The sequence below is a fragment of the Ranitomeya imitator genome, chromosome 5, assembly GCF_032444005.1.
Source record: "Ranitomeya imitator isolate aRanImi1 chromosome 5, aRanImi1.pri, whole genome shotgun sequence".
NCBI lineage: Eukaryota > Metazoa > Chordata > Amphibia > Anura > Dendrobatidae > Ranitomeya > Ranitomeya imitator.
The window spans coordinates 178,205,290-178,228,228 of record NC_091286.1 but is presented as its reverse complement, the minus strand read 5'-3'; the positions used below and the strand labels follow the sequence as shown (position 1 = coordinate 178,228,228).

Sequence of the window (22,939 nt, the reverse complement as noted above, 5' to 3'; positions counted from 1 at the left end):
ATGTGTAATAATGAGAAATGACACAGGGAAAAGTACTGAACACATGAATAAAAGAGGTGTAAAAAGCCCTGGAAAGTCACTAGCTGAAATCTATCAGTAATTAGAAAGTAATCCTGCCATTTAGTGAAAAATAATATCATCTGGTTCAACTGATGATGATCTATGAAAAAAGGTTTCAATACCAAGTTGCCACACAAGAAACATCTCATGATGGGTAAAACCGGAAGTACAGTACAATAAGATGTCCAGCTTGCCTGGTGGAAACGTAAAACCAATATCCAGTTTAAATATAAAAACAAAATTATATGAAGATCATAAACTGAGGTGTAAGCATTTATTTAATTATAGTAGAAACAAATGAATTTTCCATTCATAGGTGAAATAGAAGTTTCCCTTGTTTATTAATAGAAAAAGAAACTTTTTTTTTAACCTGAGCTGCACAGCCAAGTCTGATTAAAAATTAGTTGTAACAAGGCTGGGCAAAGACAATGGTGTGTATTACATGTAGATTGCACAATGAATGCAGCACAAGTAAAAATAATTATTTCCTGTGCACTTAAAATGTTTTCAATTGTTCGTTAGCCAATATAACATTTCAATTTCTTCAAAAATTAAGGTCCAATCAAATAGGCAGTTGTGGTAGTCACCGGCAAAAAGGCACAAAAGTGAACTGAGGCTCTTTCTGGTGTCATCCTCATAAGGATTCTCTGACCTTTAGCAGAGACCAAGCTGAGAAGCAGAAAGCTGTGATGAAATATATATAATGTTCAGATATGAACTTAACATGGACATGTATTTTGTAAACTGTTATATTTAAGTGCACTAGGAAAAAGCTCTCTCAAAAATATAACTGGCTTCAACGTGACCATCTCACGTACACAAATCTTCTGTACTTGCAATGTAAGCTACCAGCTCATCCTTTTGTGGGCAACGTCCAAGGGCTATTTTGCAACGTTCACAATTATGCACAGATAGCCACTTGCAAATATCCTTCAAATATGGGTACTGGAATATTTACAGGACAGGAAAGCGGGCAAGTGCTTGTCTCAGCTTCTCGGCAATCTGAAAACAAATACATGTACATGTATGCTTAACGGTGTTAACACACTGTATTGTGTGGCATTTATGTTTATTCTCACATGATGTAAAATCAATCTCTCAGTAGTATGTACTGTAAATTAAGCACACAGGCCCCGATTTATTACAGCTATTTTGACGGAATTCTGGTGAAAATTGCTTGGAAAAATGGCTAATATTGGCCCAACTCTGGCTGTGCAAATATTCTGCAACTTTCAGCATTTTCACACCAATTTCACTACGACAAAATGTACAGAGCTGGATGCTGCAGCGGGTTTTCTAGCATGGTGTACATAGGCGCAAACCACTCATCAGAGATCTACACCTCTTCATGAATCAGGAGCATCTGACTCCATCATGCCCATTCATCAGGATTGGCAAGAAAATAACCAGTCTTGATGAATCTGGTACCTAGGCTTCTAGTGAATAGAGCCCCTTTAAAGTTATACATATAGATTTCGAAATGCACTGCTCCATTCTGAATATGAAGTGTACTTAAATTTGAAAATTAAGGTGCTTTGAACACCCTTAACGTGCCTGAGCGCTGCAGGGAACGGTTAAATCTGCATGTTTTGTACACCCCTGCCTCCCTCATTGATGATTGACACCGCATTGGGAAAGCCAGTACTGTAAACCGAACATGGAGGGCACATCATTAGCGTGAGGACACAGAATAATCAAGTGCCACCAAAATTCACTGAAATGTACTCTTTAAAGGGAATCTGTCAGCTGTTTTGGCCGTTCTAAGACACGGCTACTGCCTTTCAGGGCCTATCTACAGCATTCTAAAATGCTGCAGATAAGCCCCCGATCTGATCTGCGAGAGAAGAAAAATAAGTTTTATTAAACTCACCTGCAGGGCAGTCCAGTCTGATGGGTGTCGCAGGTCCGGCGCATCCCATCTTCTTGAAATGCCACCCTCCTGCTTGATTCATAGCTCCCTGGCATCGCGCTCCTGCGCAGGCATACTTCTCTGCCCTGTTGAGGGTAGAGTAAATTCCTGCAGTGCACAGGGCCTCTCTGACCTTTCAAGGCGCCTGCGCATTGCAGTACGTTGCTCTGCCCTCAACAGGTCAAATAAGTACGCCTGTGCAGGAGCGCGATGCCGGGGACCATGAAGCAAGCATGAGGGCGTCGTCGCACGAAAAAGGGAGGTGCCGGACCCGGACCTGCTGCACCCATCGGACTGGACAGCACCGGACCCCCCAGGTGAGTATAATAAAACTTATTTTTCTTATCTTGCAGGTCTGATTGGGGGCTTATCTACAGCATTATAGAATACTGAAGATAAGCCCTGAAAGGCGGTGGCCACATCTTATAGCGGCCAAAACAGCTGAAAGGTTCGCTTTAAAACTGGCACTCTCCTTGGCCATGCAACTCACAGTACATTAGCAGATGGTGATTTACAAGGATGATAAAACGAAAATCTTACCGTTTCGTAAAACTCTATCTGCTGCTCCAAGTACAGACGAATGACGCTGTTATAATCATAAATTCGATTGGAGTGAAAATGATTCATTTCCGCTGTAGGCAAAACAAAACACAGGAAGTAGAAAAGTAACTTGAATAAGAGTCAATGCCAGATTACACAGCAGGTATTTTTTCTCTCTCTCTATATATATATAAATACACACATTACCTTGAAGTCCAAATGACATTGTGCTCACTCTCTTCACCATGTTTACTTTGTCCTGCTGAGTAATTTTACTAGTAGCCACCAATTTATCACTTTCCTTTACTTTTTCAATGGCTGCCTGTAATGGTAAAGCAAGCAAAATATTTTAAAGAGCAGATAGGCATCTGCAATAACTGTATAAGTTTAGCTGCATACACATTGCAAGATAATCGTGAATGAGCATGGTTAAAATCGATCATTTCACGATTATTTTGCTGTGTAAACAGGCAGTCAATCACCTGATGACCAAGAAAAAGAAAAAATAATCATCGTTCTCCGCAGTGTATTTTCTTATGTAAACAAGACTTATGCTGCAGAGAACTATGGCACCCTCTGTCTAGTATAGATTGACAAGTGCGCATCATTTAGTTTGATTTACCAATCGGTGGTCATATTGTATCACTGATCAGTCCGTGTTAACTGACCATAACAGAGATTTTTAGGATGTGGTACACTATATTTCTGGATTCTTTGTTACACCTATTTAAAGGAGCTCTCAAAGAACGTAGTAAAATGGCCTCCATCATATAATTCAAATGGCAGCCCATCCTTGTTACGTGTCAAAACGGGTCTGAGAAGACACAGCTAGCAAGACCTGCTTCTCTGACAAAAGATCCAAGCACAAATAGAAAAGACCTAAGCCTTTATTCATACAGTGAGCTGCTGGACAAGGGTCTGCAACATCAGAAGAAATAAATCTCCTCATCAGAAAAAGTACAGTGGATTTTTTCTCCAGACTCAGTCCTTCATGCTCTATCAAACAAGGAAAAGATTTATTTTTTCTCCTGTCACACACTTCTCTAGCAGATAAGGCATTTGTGCTTACTAAACAGCTCTTCTGTCAGTTGAGACACAGGTCTCAGGAACTGCATTTCATCAGACTGGAGCCCGTCCTGACAAGCGAGTAGGACAGGCTGCTGTTTTAACTAAGTGAGGGGGAGGAAACATTTTATTATATTCTTGGAGATCCCTTTTAAAATCAAGTGACCTTTGACTAATTTGTATCCGCAAAACTATATTGTATTGCAATGACATGTAAATTGAATTGCATATGCTTTTCTATGGACTATGATTGTCTCACAACAAAAGATGGTGTATGGCACATGTTAAAAAGGTACCTAAATATTCATGTAACCAGGGGCATACATGAAAATTATTGGGCCCCCATAGCAAAAGTCCTATTTGCCCCCCCCAAAAAACCCCCCAAACAAACACATTCGTCGGAATAGATGGGGTGTCACGATGCATACAGTGGGGCAAAAAAGTATTTAGTCAGTCAGCAATAGTGCAAGTTCCACCACTTAAAAAGATGAGAGACGTCTGTAATTTACATCATAGGTAGACCTCAACTATGGGAGACAAACTGAGAAAAAAAAATCCAGAAAATCACATTGTCTGTTTTTTTAACATTTTATTTGCATATTATGGTGGAAAATAAGTATTTGGTCAGAAACAAAATTTCATCTCAATACTTTGTAATATATCCTTTGTTGGCAATGACAGAGGTCAAACGTTTTCTGTAAGTCTTCACAAGGTTGCCACACACTGTTGTTGGTATGTTGGCCCATTCCTCCATGCAGATCTCCTCTAGAGCAGTGATGTTTTTGGCTTTTCGCTTGGCAACACGGACTTTCAACTCCCTCCAAAGGTTTTCTATAGGGTTGAGATCTGGAGACTGGCTAGGCCACTCCAGGACCTTGAAATGCTTCTTACGAAGCCACTCCTTCGTTGCCCTGGCGGTGTGCTTTGGATCATTGTCATGTTGAAAGACCCAGCCACGTTTCATCTTCAATGCCCTTGCTGATGGAAGGAGGTTTGCACTCAAAATCTCACGATACATGGCCCCATTCATTCTTTCATGTACCCGGATCAGTCGTCCTGGCCCCTTTGCAGAGAAACAGCCCCAAAGCATGATGTTTCCACCACCATGCTTTACAGTAGGTATGGTGTTTGATGGATGCAACTCAGTATTCTTTTTCCTCCAAACACGACAAGTTGTGTTTCTACCAAACAGTTCCAGTTTGGTTTCATCAGACCATAGGACATTCTCCCAAAACTCCTCTGGATCATCCAAATGCTCTCTAGCAAACTTCAGACGGGCCCGGACATGTACTGGCTTAAGCAGTGGGACACGACTGGCACTGCAGGATCTGAGTCCATGGTGGCGTAGTGTGTTACTTATGGTAGGCCTTGTTACATTGGTCCCAGCTCTCTGCAGTTCATTCACTAGGTCCCCCCGCGTGGTTCTGGGATTTTTGCTCACCGTTCTTGTGATCATTCTGACCCCACGGGGTGGGATTTTGCGTGGAGCCCCAGATCGAGGGAGATTATCAGTGGTCTTGTATGTCTTCCATTTTCTAATTATTGCTCCTACTGTTGATTTCTTCACTCCAAGCTGGTTGGCTATTGCAGATTCAGTCTTCCCAGCCTGGTGCAGGGCTACAATTTTGTTTCTGGTGTCCTTTGACAGCTCTTTGGTCTTCACCATAGTGGAGTTTGGAGTCAGACTGTTTGAGGGTGTGCACAGGTGTCTTTTTATACTGATAACAAGTTTAAACAGGTGCCATTACTACAGGTAATGAGTGGAGGAAAGAGGAGACTCTTAAAGAAGAAGTTACAGGTCTGTGAGAGCCAGAAATCTTGATTGTTTGTTTCTGACCAAATACCTATTTTCCACCATAATATGCAAAAAAAATGATAAAAAAAACAGAATGTGATTTTCTGGATTTTTTTTTCACAGTTTGTCTCCCATAGTTGAGGTCTACCTATGATGTAAATTACAGACGCCTCTCATCTTTTTAAGTGGTGGAACTTGCACTATTGCTGACTGACTAAATACTTTTTTGCCCCACTGTATGTGAAGTCACAGAAGGGTATATCTCAACCATTAAAAACAGTGAGAGGGATATCTATTTCTACATTTACATAATTTTGTCCTTATTGAAGCCCCTTAGTGTAGTCACCCACTTCGATAACTCTTTCATGGCTTTCATAGAGTATGATGTCAACAAAAATGCAACTACTCACCGTATGATACCTCACACAGCATGATGACCCTTGCATACAGTAAAAGGACTCTCACAGCCGACGGCTCCGTTTCACCATTGCATTCATCTCTATCTGCATCCTCTGGGTGGGAGCCACGTGGTCTCCACCAAGATGGTGTCGGCCGCACCTGCGCAGTAGCATTTATCGGATCGCCGATCGATGCTACTGCACAGGTGTGGCCGGCGCCATCTTGGTGGAGACAATATTTTTCCCTCTAGCAAAATGGCGGTGGCGCCTGCGCAGTAGCATCTATCATGTTTCAAATTATGCAACTGCACAGGCATGGCCGGCGCCATTTTGAGGAACAATTTTTTTTTCTCATGAAATTTTTATCACTAAATAAAATGAATATATGGATATTATATATCCGATCATGCTGCAGTGCAGGCGCTGCCTGCATGATGAATGTAATTTTTTTCCAAACAATAAGATATACAGTATGTAAAATAGGGGGCAAGCCACTGAGGGATCACTAAATAGGTTCCGCACCTATCGCCGAGCAGGATCCTAATCCCTGCCTAACCCTAGCAATAGGCCCTGGATAGGGAGGGGACGGGGTTTGCTAGTCAGTCCCCACTACAACTAAAGACAGAGGGTGGACAAACAAGTGGATACACCTAGCTTGGGAAGACCACCAAGATATCACACCAGCAATCCTCCAAGAGTACTCCAAGAAGACACTAGCCAACAGCTAGTACAGTCAACCAGACAGAGGGAAATTGAGCTAACACCATCACCTAGATGAAGAGACCGAAGGTATTTAAACCTTCAGCAAGGGTGTTAATTAGCAGCAAAAGGTGGATGTAGCAGTTAGGTCCTTGAGGGAGAAGGATATCACTCCATAACAGAGATGCAAAAATCAAGAAGGTGCTTGCGGAGCTAATCATATTGACCTTCTACAGCCGGATCCAGGATGACTGTCTGTCACACCAGTGACATTATCGCTTTGAGAACAAAAAGATCAGCAGTCCGAAATCTAACATGGATGTATGGGAGGTTATTTCCACCATCATCTTCATCACCAACTATTGGCTGAGCCCTTCGATATTGATGAGTGCATGTGTTATGGGAAATAAGCCTCACTTTTTTCAACAACTTACCTGAATTCTTTGGGGAACCTTTTTCCTGTCAAGAACCAGTTGGATATTTAACCCCTTCCCGATATGTGCTGTACATATACTGCAGTATATGTACGGCGCCACAATCCCATGGCCTCACGCTGAGTGCAGCAGTGATTGGGTGTCAGCTCTGTATGAGAGCTGAAACCCTGCAGCAACACCCACAATCGGTGCTAGCACCGATCGCATGCATATAATTCCTCTGATGCCACTGTCAGTAGTGACAGCAGCAACATAGAGTAGCATTGAGCAGTGAATGGAGACCCCTGATGGCAAGATGGCTGTGGGGTCATTCAGGGAAGGTGGTTTCGCAATGCCTGCAGAGGGCAAAACCTGAGATGCCTCCTTCCCTGCCTATCTACCATATTTGGCATCGCTGCATCCGAAAAACCCCGCTCTGTAAAAATGTCTCACCAGTTAACCCCTTCAATGAACACCGTAAAAACAAAACAATGCTTTATCATCATACCGCTGAAGAAAAAGAGCAATAAAGGGCGTGGCCTGACTGCCGATGGAGTAGGTCGCACAGAGCGGGAGCTCCGCAGCCAGGAACCTTAAAGCGGCCCATATCTACCTCCTCAGCGTTCTCGTTCACCTCCACGATATCGGTACCGGTTCCCGGTGAGTGTATGGGGAAATCTAAAGCGGGCGCCCGTGATCCCTCCAGGAGAATTCCTGATTTTTTTGCGGCCACCCCACAGCCACCGCCGAAATCCAAGATGGCGCCGACCTCCCCCAGGCCTTCCCGCTCTTCGCAACGCAACGCTCAAGCGTCGCAATCAAGTGGTGCAGCGTCGCATTCAGGCGGAGCAGCGTTACATTCAGGCGGAGCAGCGTCGCACTCAGGCACTGCGGCGTCGGATTCAGCTGACGGTCCGGTGACTGCTGCTCTCCTCAAGGGCCTACTTGGAGACCTCAGAACCTCCATCCAAGAGGATATGCGCACTATGCTGGCTGAACTAAGAGGGGAGGTGGTGGAGCTGGGTAATCGCACTGACCGCCTGGAACGCAAGATGGCGGAGCTGGTCTGTTGCCATAACGAACTCTGGGACGCTCATGAGACCCTGCAAACCCTGGCCACTAAAATCCACTCTAAAGCTCTGGACCTGGAAGATAGGTCCAGGAGAAATAACGTTAAACTCAGAGGCATTGAGGAATCTGTCCTTGCAGGGGATTTGAAGCTATTTTTGCAGGACTTTATGGCTGCAGCTCTCCCTCAGTTTGCTCCAAAGGATATCATAATTGACCGTGTGCACAGGATCCCTTAACTGTCTGGTCTGGGCCCCTCCGTCCCAAGAGACGTGCTGGCACGCATACACTTCTATGAAATGAAGGAAGATTTTCTCCAGGCTCTAAGGAAGAGTCCAGCCCTCCTTGAAAGATTTGCACGCATCTCTGTTTTTCCAGATCTCTCCCCGGGTACTTTGGCCCTTCGGAGGGCCTTTGCCCCCTATACTACTATCCTCAGAGAGAAAGGCATCCAGTACCGCTGGGGGTTTCCTACCAAGCTCCTCATCCGCAAAGATGGATCGATCACCACCTGCCTGACTCAGTCTCACGCAGCTACCGCTCTCTCCAAATGGGGACTCTCAACTCCTGACTCTCCGGTCTCGGGTACCCTTTCAAGGCCTGGAGGTGGCGGAGGTCTCAGGGCCCGCATTACACCGGACTGGGAGGTGGCCTGAGCCCACTGCATCTATGGTTCCTGGCTATTTTCCCGCACGGATTTACTTTGTTTTCCTTTTTCTTGTTTTTAAGCTGCGCTGGTCCCTCTTTCGAGTGTATCCGCAGCATTTGTTTGCCCCGTAGGTGAACTGTTTTTCTGATTCTCACCTTTTGGACTCAGGGTATCCCTGAATGGACCTCGGTCCGCTGGTTTATTTGTCGTATGTCTTGTTTGTGCCCTCCCTTCTTTTTCTTCCCTTCTTCCGGTATTCCCACATGTATGCTCTAGTTTACTGGCCACATGTCTTCTATTCTCATACACAGGTTATCGGTGTCCAGATGATTGCAAAACTGTTTACATGACCTCATTATGAGTATTTCATTTTATTCAATTAATGTTAATGGTCTCAACTCTCCGGGCAAGAGGTCTGTTGTGTGGCGTCAGTTGGGCAAATCCCGCCATGATAATTTGTGTCTTCAGGAAACACACTTGCTGGAATGTGATAACCCTAGAATGCACTCAGGCTTATTCCCGCACCAATTTTTTGCTAATGGCCCGTCAAAAAAGGCAGGAGTAGCCATTTTCTTTAGCAGGGCCAACTCCTTTCAGCTGGTTCGCTCTATAGCGGATCCGCTGGGTAGGTTCATTGTGGTTCTATGCCTGATTAACAATGCACCCTACACCATTGCCTCGATCTATGCCCCTAATGTAGGGCAGCTCAAGTTTCTGGAGGGGGTTTTCAAAATTCTACACGACATCCAACACGGTCACAAACTGATTGCTGGTGATTTCAATGCTCCAATGTCTAGAGATCTGGACTGCTCTGCCTCCTCCCTGTCAAGATGCGAAGCAGGTCCTTTAACTAACTCTTTCAACCTACATGATATCTGGAGATATCTGCATTGCGGCGAGAGAGACTACACGTTCTTGTCTCCCAGGCATGGTTCCTACAGCAGGATTGATTTTGTGCTGGTGAATGACATGGCTCTTCCTCACTGCATCTCAGCAGATATAGGCAGTATCACCTGGTCGGATCATGCCCCGGTGTCCCTTACTCTAAAAGACCCCTTGGCCATCAGGCCTCCCGCACACTGGTGTCTCAACGCCCATCTCCTTGCTGACCAATCCAACTCCCAGGGTATAGAGGAGGCCTTGCGGGAATTTTTTGCCTCCAATGATACTCCTGACATATGTGACGACACCCTATGGTTTGCCCACAAGGCGGTAATTAGGGGTTGTCTCATTAAGATGGTGGCAACGGCCAAAAGGAAGTATAATGCAGCTCTCCAGTCTGCCCTAGATGAATTAACTCATCTCGAGACTGCTTACAAACTATCCCCTACACCAGCGCTTTTCTCTGATCTCTCCACAGCTCGCATGCATGTCGGCAACCTGCTCCTCCATAAAGCTGAGAAGACTCTGAGGAAAACTAGAGCTAAATTTTATACAATGGGGGACCGAGCGGGTGCTGTTCTGGCTAGACGTGTTAGGAAGAGAGAGGCTCAATCCAAGATCCCATTCTTGCTCAGGCCTGACGGTTCCCAGGTGTGCAACCCTATTCATATTGCTGAGGAGTTTGCATCTTATTATTCCTCTCTCTATGACCTCGGGTCTGACCCAGGGATTCCCCAGCCTTCGCGGGAGTCAATTTTGGCATTCTTGGAGAAGGCTAATCTCCCCTCGGTCACTTCGGAGCAGCTCTCTTTCCTAAACTCCCCCATTGTCGAGTCTGAGCTCTCGCAGATTGTCAGAGAGGCCAATAAAGGTTCCTCCCCTGGGCCAGATGGCTTTTCTTTTCTTTACTATGCCCAGTTCTTTTCTGCCCTCTACCCTTATCTTCTCCGCCTTTTTAATAATTGGTTGTCGACAGGCAGTATTAGGGCTGAGGGGTTGGAGGCTTCCATAGCGACTCTCCCCAAACAAGGGAAACCCCCAACATCTCCGGGGAACTTCCGCCCGATAGCACTCTTAAACTGCGACGTGAAGATTTATGCAAAAATCTGGGCCAACAGATTATTCTCAGTTCTCCCTGGCCTCATTCACGCAGACCAAGTGCGGTTTGTTCCTGGCAGACAGACCAGGGATGGCACCAGGCGCCTGATGGATCTTTTGGATGTGGTGGAGAGGGGTGGTCTGTCGCTTGATGCCGAAAAAGCGTTCGACAGGGTGCACTGGGGATATATTGAACTCACACTGGAGAAATTTGGGCTCACCGGGCAAATTGGTAGAGCGGTCATGGCATTATATTCCAACCCCTGTGCGTAGGTTCGATCGGCGGGTTTTGGGTCTCGGACATTTCCCATTCGGAACGGTACGAATCAGGGCTGCCCCCTCTCCCCTATCATCTTTGCTCTGGTCATGGAGCCCTTGGCTGCAATGGTCAGGCAAAGTGCGGACATAAGGGGAATTGTGGTGGGGGGAACTGAACACAAAATTGGTCTCTATGCCGACGATGTGGTACTGACCTGCACCTATCCTTTAACCTCGTTGAACGCGATCACCTCCATTGTAACTGAGTTCTCGGCGGTTTCATACTACAAACTTAATTTGACTAAATCCACAATCTTTCCCCTTTTTCTCCCGGTTCCCCTCCAGATCCAAATTCAATCACAATACGCGTTCATTTGGGCTCCCCTGGGCTTCACGTACCTAGGTATCAGGATAACTAGGTTAGACAATATAGTTCGCGCAAATTGTGAGGAAACTCTTGCGGAGGTCAGGAAGGGCATGGATCATCTATCGAATGCGACGCTCTCATGGATGGCCCGCATACAAACTTCTAAAATGCTGTTCCTACCTAAAATTATGTATCTCTTCCGTTGCCTCCCCCTTTTTATCCCCTCGAAGTTTATTTCAGCTTTTCAATCGCTTATAGATCGGTTTATTTGGAACAAGAAACCACATACGGTCAGACGTCGGATTATGTCCCTACCGTACTCTGTGGGTGGGCTGGGCGCTCCTGCGGTGCAGTCTTACTATAGGGCGGCGATCCTTGAGCCCCTTAAAATATGGTGGGAGGGGAACTCATGCTTGCCCTGGTTCCTTATTGAGTCTCACTTTGCCCCCCAAAACTCGCTTAAATTACTCTTAGAACTTCAGCTGCTTCGGGTTCCTCTTGTGGGCCCTTGTCTCCGCTCTATCAGGAATGCTGCTAAACTCTGGGCACTGCTTAGCTCCTCCCATTTGGGGTTCATGTATGATTATGTCTCTTTGCAGGCTTTGGAGTATGCTATCGGGCAGATTTCTCTTTCCTCCTGGAGAAGTCGTGGGGTGCTCCGGGTGGCGGACCTATTTGGCTCGGATGGCCTTCTGTCATTTGAGGACCTCTCAGGGAGAGTTTCCCTAAATATCACTGACTTTTTCCAATATCTTCAGCTCCGTAGCTTTCTCAGGTCACGTCGGTCGTTCGGGGCGCCCCCGCCTTTAACAGAGGACCCGGCTCATAGGTTCTTCAGACCAGCCACTATATTGCCCCATGGCATCTCCATTATCTACAAAGCCCTCATATCCTATGGTTCCACTGACAAATTTCAATTTATGACTTCCTGGGAGTCCTCGCTGGGCTTTGAGGCCTCCCTGGAGGATTGGCAGTTTGCAATGATACATCCCTCTAAATTCTCCTCATGCATTGGCCACTTGGAACAGGTGAAAAAGATACAGCTACATTGGTACATTACCCCCGTCCGCTTGGCGAAGTTTTCCCCGTCTTCCTCCCCTCTTTGTTGGAAGGGGTGTGGCGCCTTGGGGTCCTCCTCCCATGTTTGGTGGTCGTGCCCGCAGATTCGGGCCTTCTGGCGTGAGGTGGAGGCATTGATTACTGATCTGACTCGTCTCCCCCTGGCGCTGAGTGGTCAGCTCGCTGTCCTGGGCATTTCCCTCATCGATATCCCCTCCCCGGCCCATAGTCTCTAATGTCCTAGTTGCCGCCAGACAATGTATTGCGAAACATTGGAAGTCCTCGGATCTCCCTTCCAGAGCCGAACTGATTGCCAAAATCGACTTACACTTCTGCTATGAGGTTATTATGGCCCAGGGTTTGTCGAGGAAAACTAGGGTCCTCTCATGGTGGGACCCCTGGGTGTCCTCCGCATTCATCTCCCAGTCTGCTCTTGCCCTCATTTAAAACGTATGTTTCTTTAACTTCCTTTTTTGCTGTACTTGACACTGTAACTGTGTATTTTGTACTGATTATGCTGTGGTCTTCATGTATTTTGCACTGGATTTTTCCCCTCATCCCCCCTCCCTTCCTTCCCCTCCTTTTCCCGAAGTTCACTGATGTGTAGGTTAACATGCAATTTCTCAATAAAAATTTATTGGTTAAAAAAAAAAAAAAGTGCAATAAAACGCGAACAAAAAGATGAATGAAAATAAAACAGGTACATTATCTTGTTCCGCAAAAAACAAGCCATCATACTGCTCCATCAGCAAAGTAAAAAAGTTATAGCTCTCAGAATAAAGCGATGAAAAAAACAATTATTTTTTCTATAAAATAGTTTTATTGTGTAAAAGCGTCAAAACATAAAAAAAAAAAATTGGTATCAATGTAATCGCACTGACCCGAAGAATAAAGCTTACTTACCACTTTTTCCACACATGGAACGGTATATATTTTGTGATGCAGTGACCACTGTTACAAGTAGGGGGCACTGCATGGTCTCCCCAGAATACGCATGGAGGCGTATTGAGGCCATAGGAATGCATGGCAGTCGCAGGCATAACTATGGTGATGAGACAAAGTCTGGCATTATTGTTAATGACCGATATGTGTGTCACAGAGGAAGATACTCTGCGCTGTAAGCCTGAAGTAAGGTTGTTCTGGGACCTCTAGTCCCACAACTAATTATGGTTTTAGAGGGAGGTTAGCAGGGCTAGTTATGATAGCTGGGAGTGTCAAACTAGCCACACCCACACCTCTCACCTATGGGAGTGGTTACAAGTATATAATGTGACCAGGGTGTGGTCACATGGTCCCTGTGTATGGACCTGAATGGTTCTGGGCTGGAAGGTCCTGTAAGGCTGGGTTCACACTGCGTCATGGTGGTACGTTAAACGGACTACGTTACACCGTGGCATAACGTGGTGTAACGTAGTCCGTTAACGCCGCCATTGAAAGCAATGTCGGACGCATCGCTAGCGCACGCCCACAATGGGCATGTGCTAGGGATGTGCCGTCATTGAGTGACGGACCCGGAGACACTGGCTGCAGCATTTTCGGGTCCGTCACTGCTAGCACAGATAGAGCTAGCAGATGCTCTATCTGCGCTAGCGCAATGCAAACGCTAGCACTTGCGTTACAGCAGCCCGTTAGCGTATGTGCTGAACGGGCTGCTAACGCAGTGTGAACTAAGCCTAAGAGTAAAGGCCTGGGTGTTGGGAGGTCCAGAGTGGGGACCGGATCCCTGAAGAGCACCTGGTGAGGTCATGGACCTGAGTGGCCTGGGTGTTGGGACGTTCAGAGTGGGGACAGGATACCTGAAGAGCACCTGGTGAGGCTGTGGTCCTGAGTGGCTTGGGTGTTGGGAGGTCCAGAGTGAAGACCAGATCCCTGAAGAGCACCTTTTGAGGCTGTGATCCTGAGTTGCCTCTGTGTTGGGAGGTCCTTTGTGTGTGGACCGGATCCCTGACGAGAACGAGGTGAAGCCAAGGACCTGCAGACCCAATGATGGCTACTGTGTTGGGGAAGTTCCTCGAGTCCAGTGGGTCTGGAACCGACTGGTGTATGCCTGTCAGGCAAGTTGGTGATCCCCGTAAGGCAGCTTTCCCAGGTAGAGAGGCCTGACAAGGAGTCAGCAGGTGGAGCAGAAGCTCCCGTAAGGTACCTCCACAGACTGTTGGTGCTTATTGTGTTCCATGAACTAATGAACTGTGCGGCATGCGGTCACCCATGACAACTGGGCAAAGTAAGGTCCAGCATGTTTAGTGTCTGCGAGATGAAGCCGTATATGAAGTGATGTAATGAACTGTTCATGGTTGCGGTTTATGATACCTGAATAAACCGGATAGACTTTGTGTTAAAAACCGTGCCCTTGTGCATTTATCTTGTTGCCAAGCGAGAATTCCCCAACCCGTTAGTGAGCGCTATCTCACAATATTTATAAAGAAAAAAAAAAAAAAAAAAGCAATTCCTGGTTACACAAAAAGCGGAATAGAAAGCGATCAAAAAATGGCATCTGTCCAAAAATGGTACCAATAAAATGTCAGCTCGTCCTGCTAGAAATAAGCCCTCACATGACTCTGTCAGCTGAAATATGGAAAAATTATAGCTGTCTAAATATTGTGATGCAAAAACTAGTTATCGCAAAAAAAGTGTCTTTTGGTATGCGACAGCGGTCAAACATAAAAAAACAATATAAATTTGGTATCGCTGTAATCGCACTGACCCGAAAAATAAAGTTACTTAATCACTTATACCGCACGAGGAATGGCGTAAAGAATAAATAAAACCAATTTTTCACATGCTGTTGATTTCTATCATTCTGCCTCCCAAAGATCGCATTAAGGCTCGTCGCCCATTTATCCTGCGCTCTACCCTGAGTGCTTACACCGGAGGGGTTCCAGGTAAATCTCTGAAATACGTGATTCAGACAGAACCCGGGTGGAAGATTCCCTATAATGAGGCAGATGGAGGCACTGTGGATGCCATAGGACCTGTGATCGTCAGTCTTTTTAGGATTGCATAAAAGTGCCGTAGGACACAGTTTTGTGCACTTCTGAAAAAGAACAACGCCGAACAGAGGAAATACAGAATTTTCAGTAACTCTGCTGCCTCATTATAGTGAATGAATCCATCGGGAGTTTCATCTGTCACATCCCTCAGAGATTAAGATGGAAACCCCGATGTAACTACTCAGCGTAGAGCGCTGGATAAATATGATCATAAATGTTATGTAAAATGTTCCCAATAAAAGCTTCAACTCAATCCACAAAAAAGCAAGCCCTCACTCAGGTCTGTCATCTGTTAACGGAAATATAGTGGGCTTCCATGTTATTGGTAGAACAAAGGTTCTGGAAAAGTGAAATCGTGACTCACCCCCAAAAGAAATTCAGCACATTCTCTGCTCCCAAATGCAAATGTCCCCCCTCCCTTTTGAGCCCCAGTGTGCCTAAACCACATTTAGCGCCAACGTTTAGCATTTCTATAGTGATGATAGCCTGCCTAATATACAGGTGCATGTCTGCAGAAGCATGAGCTGGGCATAATGCACTGGTCACTACAGTGTACTGCTCACTACTAGGGCAGTTTGCAATTTTCACTCAGCAACATCCATTTCTGCTTGTTTCTGGAAAACGCCCATGGAGTCAAAATCGTCACTACATCTCTAGATAAATTCCCAAAGGGTTGTAATTTCAAAAATGTGGTCACTTGAGGGGATATTATGCTTTTCTAGCACTTAGGGACTATTTATATGGAATCCGCAAACTATTCTAGGAAAATATGCGCTCCAGGAGACAAATCGCCCTCCGTCCTTCCCAAGTCTCTCTGTATGTATATTTCTACATTCAATAGAAATTGTGGGACAAATTTTGGCTCCATTTTTACCCATTTCCCAGTGTGAAAATGTAAAACTTGGTGTTAACACATAATCTTGGTAGTAATAATCTAAATTATTTTTTCTTCACTGCCCGATGGTGCAAAAGTCTGTGATACACCAGTGGTGTCAATATATGGTAATCACTGCACCCCTACATGAATTCATTGAAAGGTTTAGCTTGTAAAATAGGGTCACTTATGGGGATTCTGCAGTGTTGGCACCTCAGGGGCTCTGCTAATGTAACATGGCACCATCAAACAAGTGCAGCAAATGGTGTTTCTTCCCTTCTGAGCTTTGCACTGTGCCTCAAAAGTAGTTTTCGATCACATATGGGGTATCGGTGAGCTCAGGAGAAATTGCACAACAAATTTTGGGGTCCATTTTCTACTGATACCCTTGTGAAAATACAAAATATGGAGCTAAAAAGATATATCTGGGAAAAACTTGATTTTTTTTTTTATTTTCACAGCTCAACTTAATAAACTTCTGTGAAGCACCTGTGGGTTCAAGGTGCTCAATACACATCTGGATAAGTTCCCAAAGGGGTCTAGTTTCAAAAATGGGGTTGCTTGTATGGGTTTTTTCACTGTTTAGTCACATCAGGGGCTCTCCAAATATGACATGACCTCAGCTAATTATGCCAGCAAATCTTACATTAAAAAAGTGAAATAGCATTCTTTCCCTTCTGAGTGCCCAAACAGTGGTTTTACCCCACATATGGGGTATCAGCATGCTCAGGAGAAATAGCACGACAAATTGTATGGTCTATTTTCTCCTGTTACCCTTGCAAAAGTTAAAAAAACGTAGGTCTAAAGGAAAATTTTTGTGAAAGAAAAGTAAATGTTTATTTTTTCCTTCCACATTTCAAAAATTTAATTGAAGCACCTGAAGGGTTAATAAACTTCTTGAATGTGGCTTTGAGTACCTTGAGGGGTGCAGTTTTTAGAATGGTGTCACTTTTGGGTATTTTCTGTCATTTAGGCCCCTCAGAGTCATTTCAAATGTGAGGTGGTCCCTAAAAAAAATGGTTTTGCAAATTTTGTTGTAAAAATGAGAAATCGCTAGTCAACTTTTAACCATTATAACTTCCTAACAAAAAAAAAAGTTGCAAAAATTGTACTGATGTAAAGTACACGTGGGAAATGTTATCAACTATTTTGTGCGATATGACTCTTTGATTTAAGGGCATACAAATTCGAAGTTTTAAAATTGCAAAAATTTTGCCAATTTTCCGCTTTTTTCACAAATAAAAGCAAGTCATATCAAAGAAATGTTACCACTATCATGAAGTACAATATGTCACGAGAAAACAATAAGAATCCGTGGGATCGGATGAAGCGTACCAGAGTTATGAATTCATAAGGTGACAGTGGTCAGAATTGCAGAAAATGGCCTGGTCAGGAAGGTGAAAACGGGTTTCGGGGTGAAACCATCATTCGGGGGCCATAAAAATTGTGTGCCAACACAGCCCACAAAGCACGTCTTCACGCTGGCACTGTAGAGAGGACATAATCTTTCTTTGCACACACTTCAGCGTTCAGTAATTGGTGAACCTGTCAGCAGTTTTGGTAGAAATAATATGATGCCTCCGCATTTCAGGGCTTATATACAGCATTCTATAATGCTGTATATAATGCTGTAATGCTGTGTGATTGTGCAAAATTTTGTGGCTGTAGCCGCGACGGTGCAGATGCCAATCCCGGACATACATACATACAAACACACATACACACACACATTCAGCTTCATATATTAGATGTTTGAATAAAACGTAAATTGTTCTTTTATTTTATAAACTACTGACAACATGTCTCCGAAGTTCCAAGCGATACATTTTGTTTTTATTTTCTGAAAATGAGAAATAGTCAACATAACAAAAAAATGCATTGCTTACAGACCTCAAATAATGTAAAAAAAAAGTTAATAATTATTTAGAAACAACAATATTAATATTTTAACTCCGGAAGAGTTCAGAAATCAATATTTTGTGGAATAACCATGATTTTTAATCACAGCTTTCATGCGTCTTGGCATGCTTTCCACCAGTCTTTCACACTGCTTTTGTGTGACCTTAAGGCCCCTTCACATTAAGCGACGCTGCAGCGATACCGACAACGATCCGGATCGCTGCAGCGTCGCTGTTTGGTCGCTGGAGAGCTGTCACACAGACAGCTCTCCAGCGACCAACTATGCCGGTAACCAGGGTAAACATCGGGTAACTAAGCGCAGGGCCGCGCTTAGTAACCCGATATTTACCCTGGTTACCATGCTAAAAGTAAAAAAAAAAAAAACACTAGATACTTACCTACCGCTGTCTGTCCTCCAGCGCTGCGCTCTGCTTCTCTGCTCTCCTCCTGTACTGGCTGTGAGCCGGAAAGCAGAGCGGTGACGTCACCGCTCTGCTTTCCGGCTCACAGCCAGTGCAGGAGGAGTGCAGAGCACAGAGCACAGCGCTGGAGGACAGACAGCGTTAGGTAAGTATCTAGTGTTTTTTTTTTTTTACTTTTAGCATGGTAACCAGGGTAAACATCGGGTTACTAAGCGCGGCCCTGCGCTTAGTTACCCGATGTTTACCCTGGTTACCAGTGAAGACATCGCTGGATCGGTGTCACACACGCCGATCCAGCGATGTCAGCAGGAGTCCAGCGACGAAATAAAGTTCTGGACTTTATTCAGCGACCAACGATCTCCCAGCAGGGGCCTGATCGTTGGTCGCTGTCACACATAACGATTTCATTAACGATATCGTTGCTACGTCACAAATAGCAACGATATCGTTAACAATATCGTTATGTGTGAAGGTACCTATATGCCACTCCTGGTACAAAAATGTAAGCAGTTCTTTTTTGTTTGATGGCTTGTGACTATCCATCTTCCTCTTGATTACATTCCATAGGTTTTCAATGAGGTTCAGGTCTGGAGATTGGGCTGGCCATGACAGGGATTTGATGTGGTGGTCCTTCATCCACACCTTAATTGGCCTAGCTGTGTGGTATGGCGCATTGTCCTGCTGGAAAAACCAGTTGGGGAACATTGCCTGAGCAGAGGGAATCAACTGTTTTTTCAGGATAACCTTGTATGCAAAATCGCATACGAATTGCTGTGATCCGATAGCTGCTACTGTGCATGCGCTAGCGGCGCCATCATCCTCCTCCAAGATGGTGCTGCCCACGCATGTGCAGTAGCAGCTCTCAGATCACAGCTACACCGATAGCAGCTACTGCGCAGGCGCGGCGTGTGCCATTTCTATCTGAATGACTTGAATAAAACGTATTATTGGCACATATAACATGTGATTTTGCTGCAGAACAGGTGATTTTGCTGCAGAAGGTTTTTTTTTTTTTAACTTATGCACAGATATTCATTATGCAGACTAGGGGGCAGGTCACTGAGGGATCAGTGACCTATCAGCAGCCTGCATTATGAATATCTAATCAGAGCACACATACAGCCACCCCGCCTTAGTAAGTTATTTTGTTCTGCGGCATTCTTCCATAAAGGCCACCTGTATGGATTGTACAGCTTATTGTGGCCGTGTGGACAAATACTCCAGGCTGTTCTTGGGAACTCAGCATGTTCTACAGGATTACCTTTGGTATCTTTGCTGCCTCTCTGATTAAATGCCCTCCTTGCCCGGGCTGAGAGTTTTGGCGGATGGCCCTCTCGACAGGTTTGTTATGGTACCATGTTCTTTCCATTTGATGATAATTGAATTGATGGTGCTCCAAGTGACCATCAGAGACTGGGACTTTTTTTTTTTAAATAACCCAACCCTAAAGGCCCCGTCACACATAGCGAGATCGCTAGCGAGATCGCTGCTGAGTCACAAGTTTTGTGACGCAACAGCGATCTCGCTATGTGTGACACGTAGCAGCGATCAGGCCCCTGCTGTGAGATCGCTGGTCGTGTCGGAATGGCCTGGGCCATTTTTTGATCGTTGAGGTCCCGCTGACATAGCTGAATTGGCGTGTGTGACGCCGATTCAGCGATGTCTTCGCTGGTAACCAGGGTAAACATCGGGTAACTAAGCGCAGGGCCGTGCTTAGTAACGCGATGTTTACCCTGGTTACCATCGTTAAAGTAAAAAAAACAAACGCTACATACTTACCTACCGCTGTCTGTCCCCGACGCTCTGCTTCTCTGGTCTGGCTGTGAGCGCCGGTCAGCCGAGTGGTGACGTCACCGCTCTGCTTTCCGGCCACTGTGCTCACAGTCAGACCAGAGAAGCAGAGCGCCGAGGACAGACAGCGGTAGGTAAGTATGTAGCGTTTGTTTTTTTTACTTTAACGATGGTAACCAGGGTAAACATCGGGTTACTAAGCGCCGCCCTGCGCTTAGTTACCTGATGTTTACCCTGGTTACCGGGGACCTCGGGATCGTTGGTCGCTGGAGAGCTGTCTGTGTGACAGCTCTCCAGCGACCAAACAGCGACGCTGCAGCGATCCGGATCGTTGTCGGTATCGCTGCAGTGTCGCTAAGTGTGACGGTACCTTAACTTGTACGTTTCAAAAACTTTGTCCCTGACTTGTTTGAAGATGTCCTTGGTCTTCTTGGTGTTGTTTTGTTAGTGGTGCCACTAGCTTAATGGGGTTGTTTATGTGACTTAAGAAAGGGATTGCTTGCACCAGAAATCTTTAGGGGCTTTATAGCAAAAAGGCTGAAGACATATGCATCTAATTTTTAGTTATTGCATCCCATAAATTTAATTTATGCCTATATTTTTTTCACTTCACTAACTTCAAATAGTTAGTGCAAATGCATCACACACAAATCGGATTACAAAAAAAGGGGAAAAGACTTTCGCAATCCACTGTATATCAGTGAGTGCTCACCGGAACAGATTACAGTCCTTTCTCCATGAGCAGGTTTCATACGCAGTTGTGGCATCCCCTTCAGCCTGAGCTCCAGCAGCTTCCAGCGCCAAACAGTTCACATTTTGGCTGGCCACTCACCAGTAGCACACTCATCTCTGCTCAGCATCCAGCAGTCTTACACTCCATTAGGAGACTAACAGTACATTAACCCCTAAGTGACAGAGCCAATTTGGTACTTAATGACCATGCCAATTTTTACAATTCTGACCACTGTCACTTTATGAGGTTATAACTCTAGAACTCTTTAACGGATCCCGATGACTCTGAGAATGTTTTTTGTGACATGTTGTATTTCATGTAAGTGGTAAAATTTCTTCGATATTACTTGCGTTTATTTATGAAAAAAGGAAATATGGCGAAAATTTTTTAAATTCTGCAATTTTCAAACTCAATTTTGATGCCCTTAAATCAGAGAGATATGTCACACAAAATAGTTAATAAATAACATTTCCCACGTCTACCTTACATCAGCACAATTTTGGAAACAATTTTTTTTTGTTAGGAAGTTATATGGGTTAAAAACTGGCCAGCGATTTCTAATTTTTACAACAAAATTTATAAAACCATTTTTTTTAGGGACCATCTCACATTTAAAGTCACTTTGAGGGGTGTTCATGACAGAAAATACCGAAAAATGAAACCATTCTAAAATCTACACCCCACAAGGTGCTCAAAACCACATTCAACAATTTTATTAACCCTTTATGTGCCTCACAGGAAGTGAAGCAATGTGCAAGGAAAAATTAACATTTAATTTTTTTCTTTTTACAAACATTTTACTTCAGAACCAATTTTTTTTTATTTTCACAAATATAAGAAGAGGAAATGAACCACAAAATTTGTTGTGCAATTTCTTCTTAACCCCTTCATGACCCAGCCTATTTTGACCTTAAAGACCTTGCCGATTTTTGCAATTCTGACCAGTGTCCCTTTAAGAGGTAATAACTCAGGAACGCTTCAACGGATCCTAGCGGTTCTGAGATTGTTTTTTTCGTGACATATTGGGCTTCATGTTAGTGGTAAATTTAGGTCAATAAATTATGCGTTTATTTGTGATAAAAACGGAAATTTGGCGAAAATTTTGAAAATTTCGCAATTTTCACATTTTGAATTTTTATTCTGTTAAACCAGAGAGATATGTGACACAAAATAGTTAATAAATAACATTTCACACATGTTTACTTTACATCAGCACAATTTTGGAAACAAAATTTTTTTTTGTTAGGAAGTTATAAGGGTTAAAATTTGACCAGCGATTTGTCATTTTTACAACGAAACTTACAAAACCATTTTTTTTAGGGACCACCTCACATTTGAAGTCAGTTTGAGGGGTCTATATGGCTGAAAATACCCAAAAGTGACACCATTCTAAAAACTGCACCCCTCAAGGTACTCAAAACCACATTCAAGAAGTTTATTAACCCTTCAGGTGCTTCACAGCAGCAGAAGCAACATGGAAGGAAAAAATGAACATTTAACTTTTTAGTCACAAAAATTATCTTTTAGCAACAATTTTTTTATTTTCCCAATGGTAAAAGGAGAAACTGAACCACGAAAGTTGTTGTCCAATTTGTCCTGAGTACGCTGATACCTCATATGTGGGGGTAAACCACTGTTTGGGCGCACGGCAGGGCTTGGAAGGGAAGGAGCGCCATTTGACTTTTTGAATAAAAAATTGGCTCCACTCTTTAGCGGACACCATGTCACGTTTGGAGAGCCCCCGTGTGCCTAAAAATTGGAGATCCCCCACAAGTGACCCCATTTTGGAAACTAGACCCCCCCAAGGAACTTATTTAGATGCCTAGTGAGCACTTTAAACCCTCAGGTGCTTCACAAATTGATCTGTAAAAATGAAAAAGTACTTTTTTTTCACAAAAAAATTCTTTTCGCCTCAATTTTTTCATTTTCACATGGGCAACAGGATAAAATGGATCCTAAAATGTGTTGGG

General features: G+C 44.3%; 1 protein-coding gene across 5 annotated transcripts in view; it reads right to left on the bottom strand.

Moving 5' to 3' along the window:
- Nucleotides 1-320: 320 nt before the first annotated feature.
- Nucleotides 321-22,939, bottom strand: part of SNX9 (sorting nexin 9) — a 547,796-nt gene continuing 525,177 nt past the window's right edge. For all 5 annotated transcript variants that reach the window (XM_069769362.1, XM_069769364.1, XM_069769363.1 and 2 more), the window contains 3 exons: nucleotides 2,717-2,831; nucleotides 2,510-2,601; nucleotides 321-1,062 (listed from right to left, as the gene is read on the bottom strand). In XM_069769362.1, coding sequence (XP_069625463.1) covers nucleotides 1,015-1,062; nucleotides 2,510-2,601; nucleotides 2,717-2,831 — 255 coding nt within the window. In that variant the 3' untranslated portion in view covers nucleotides 321-1,014. The remainder of the gene's footprint in view (nucleotides 1,063-2,509; nucleotides 2,602-2,716; nucleotides 2,832-22,939) is intronic.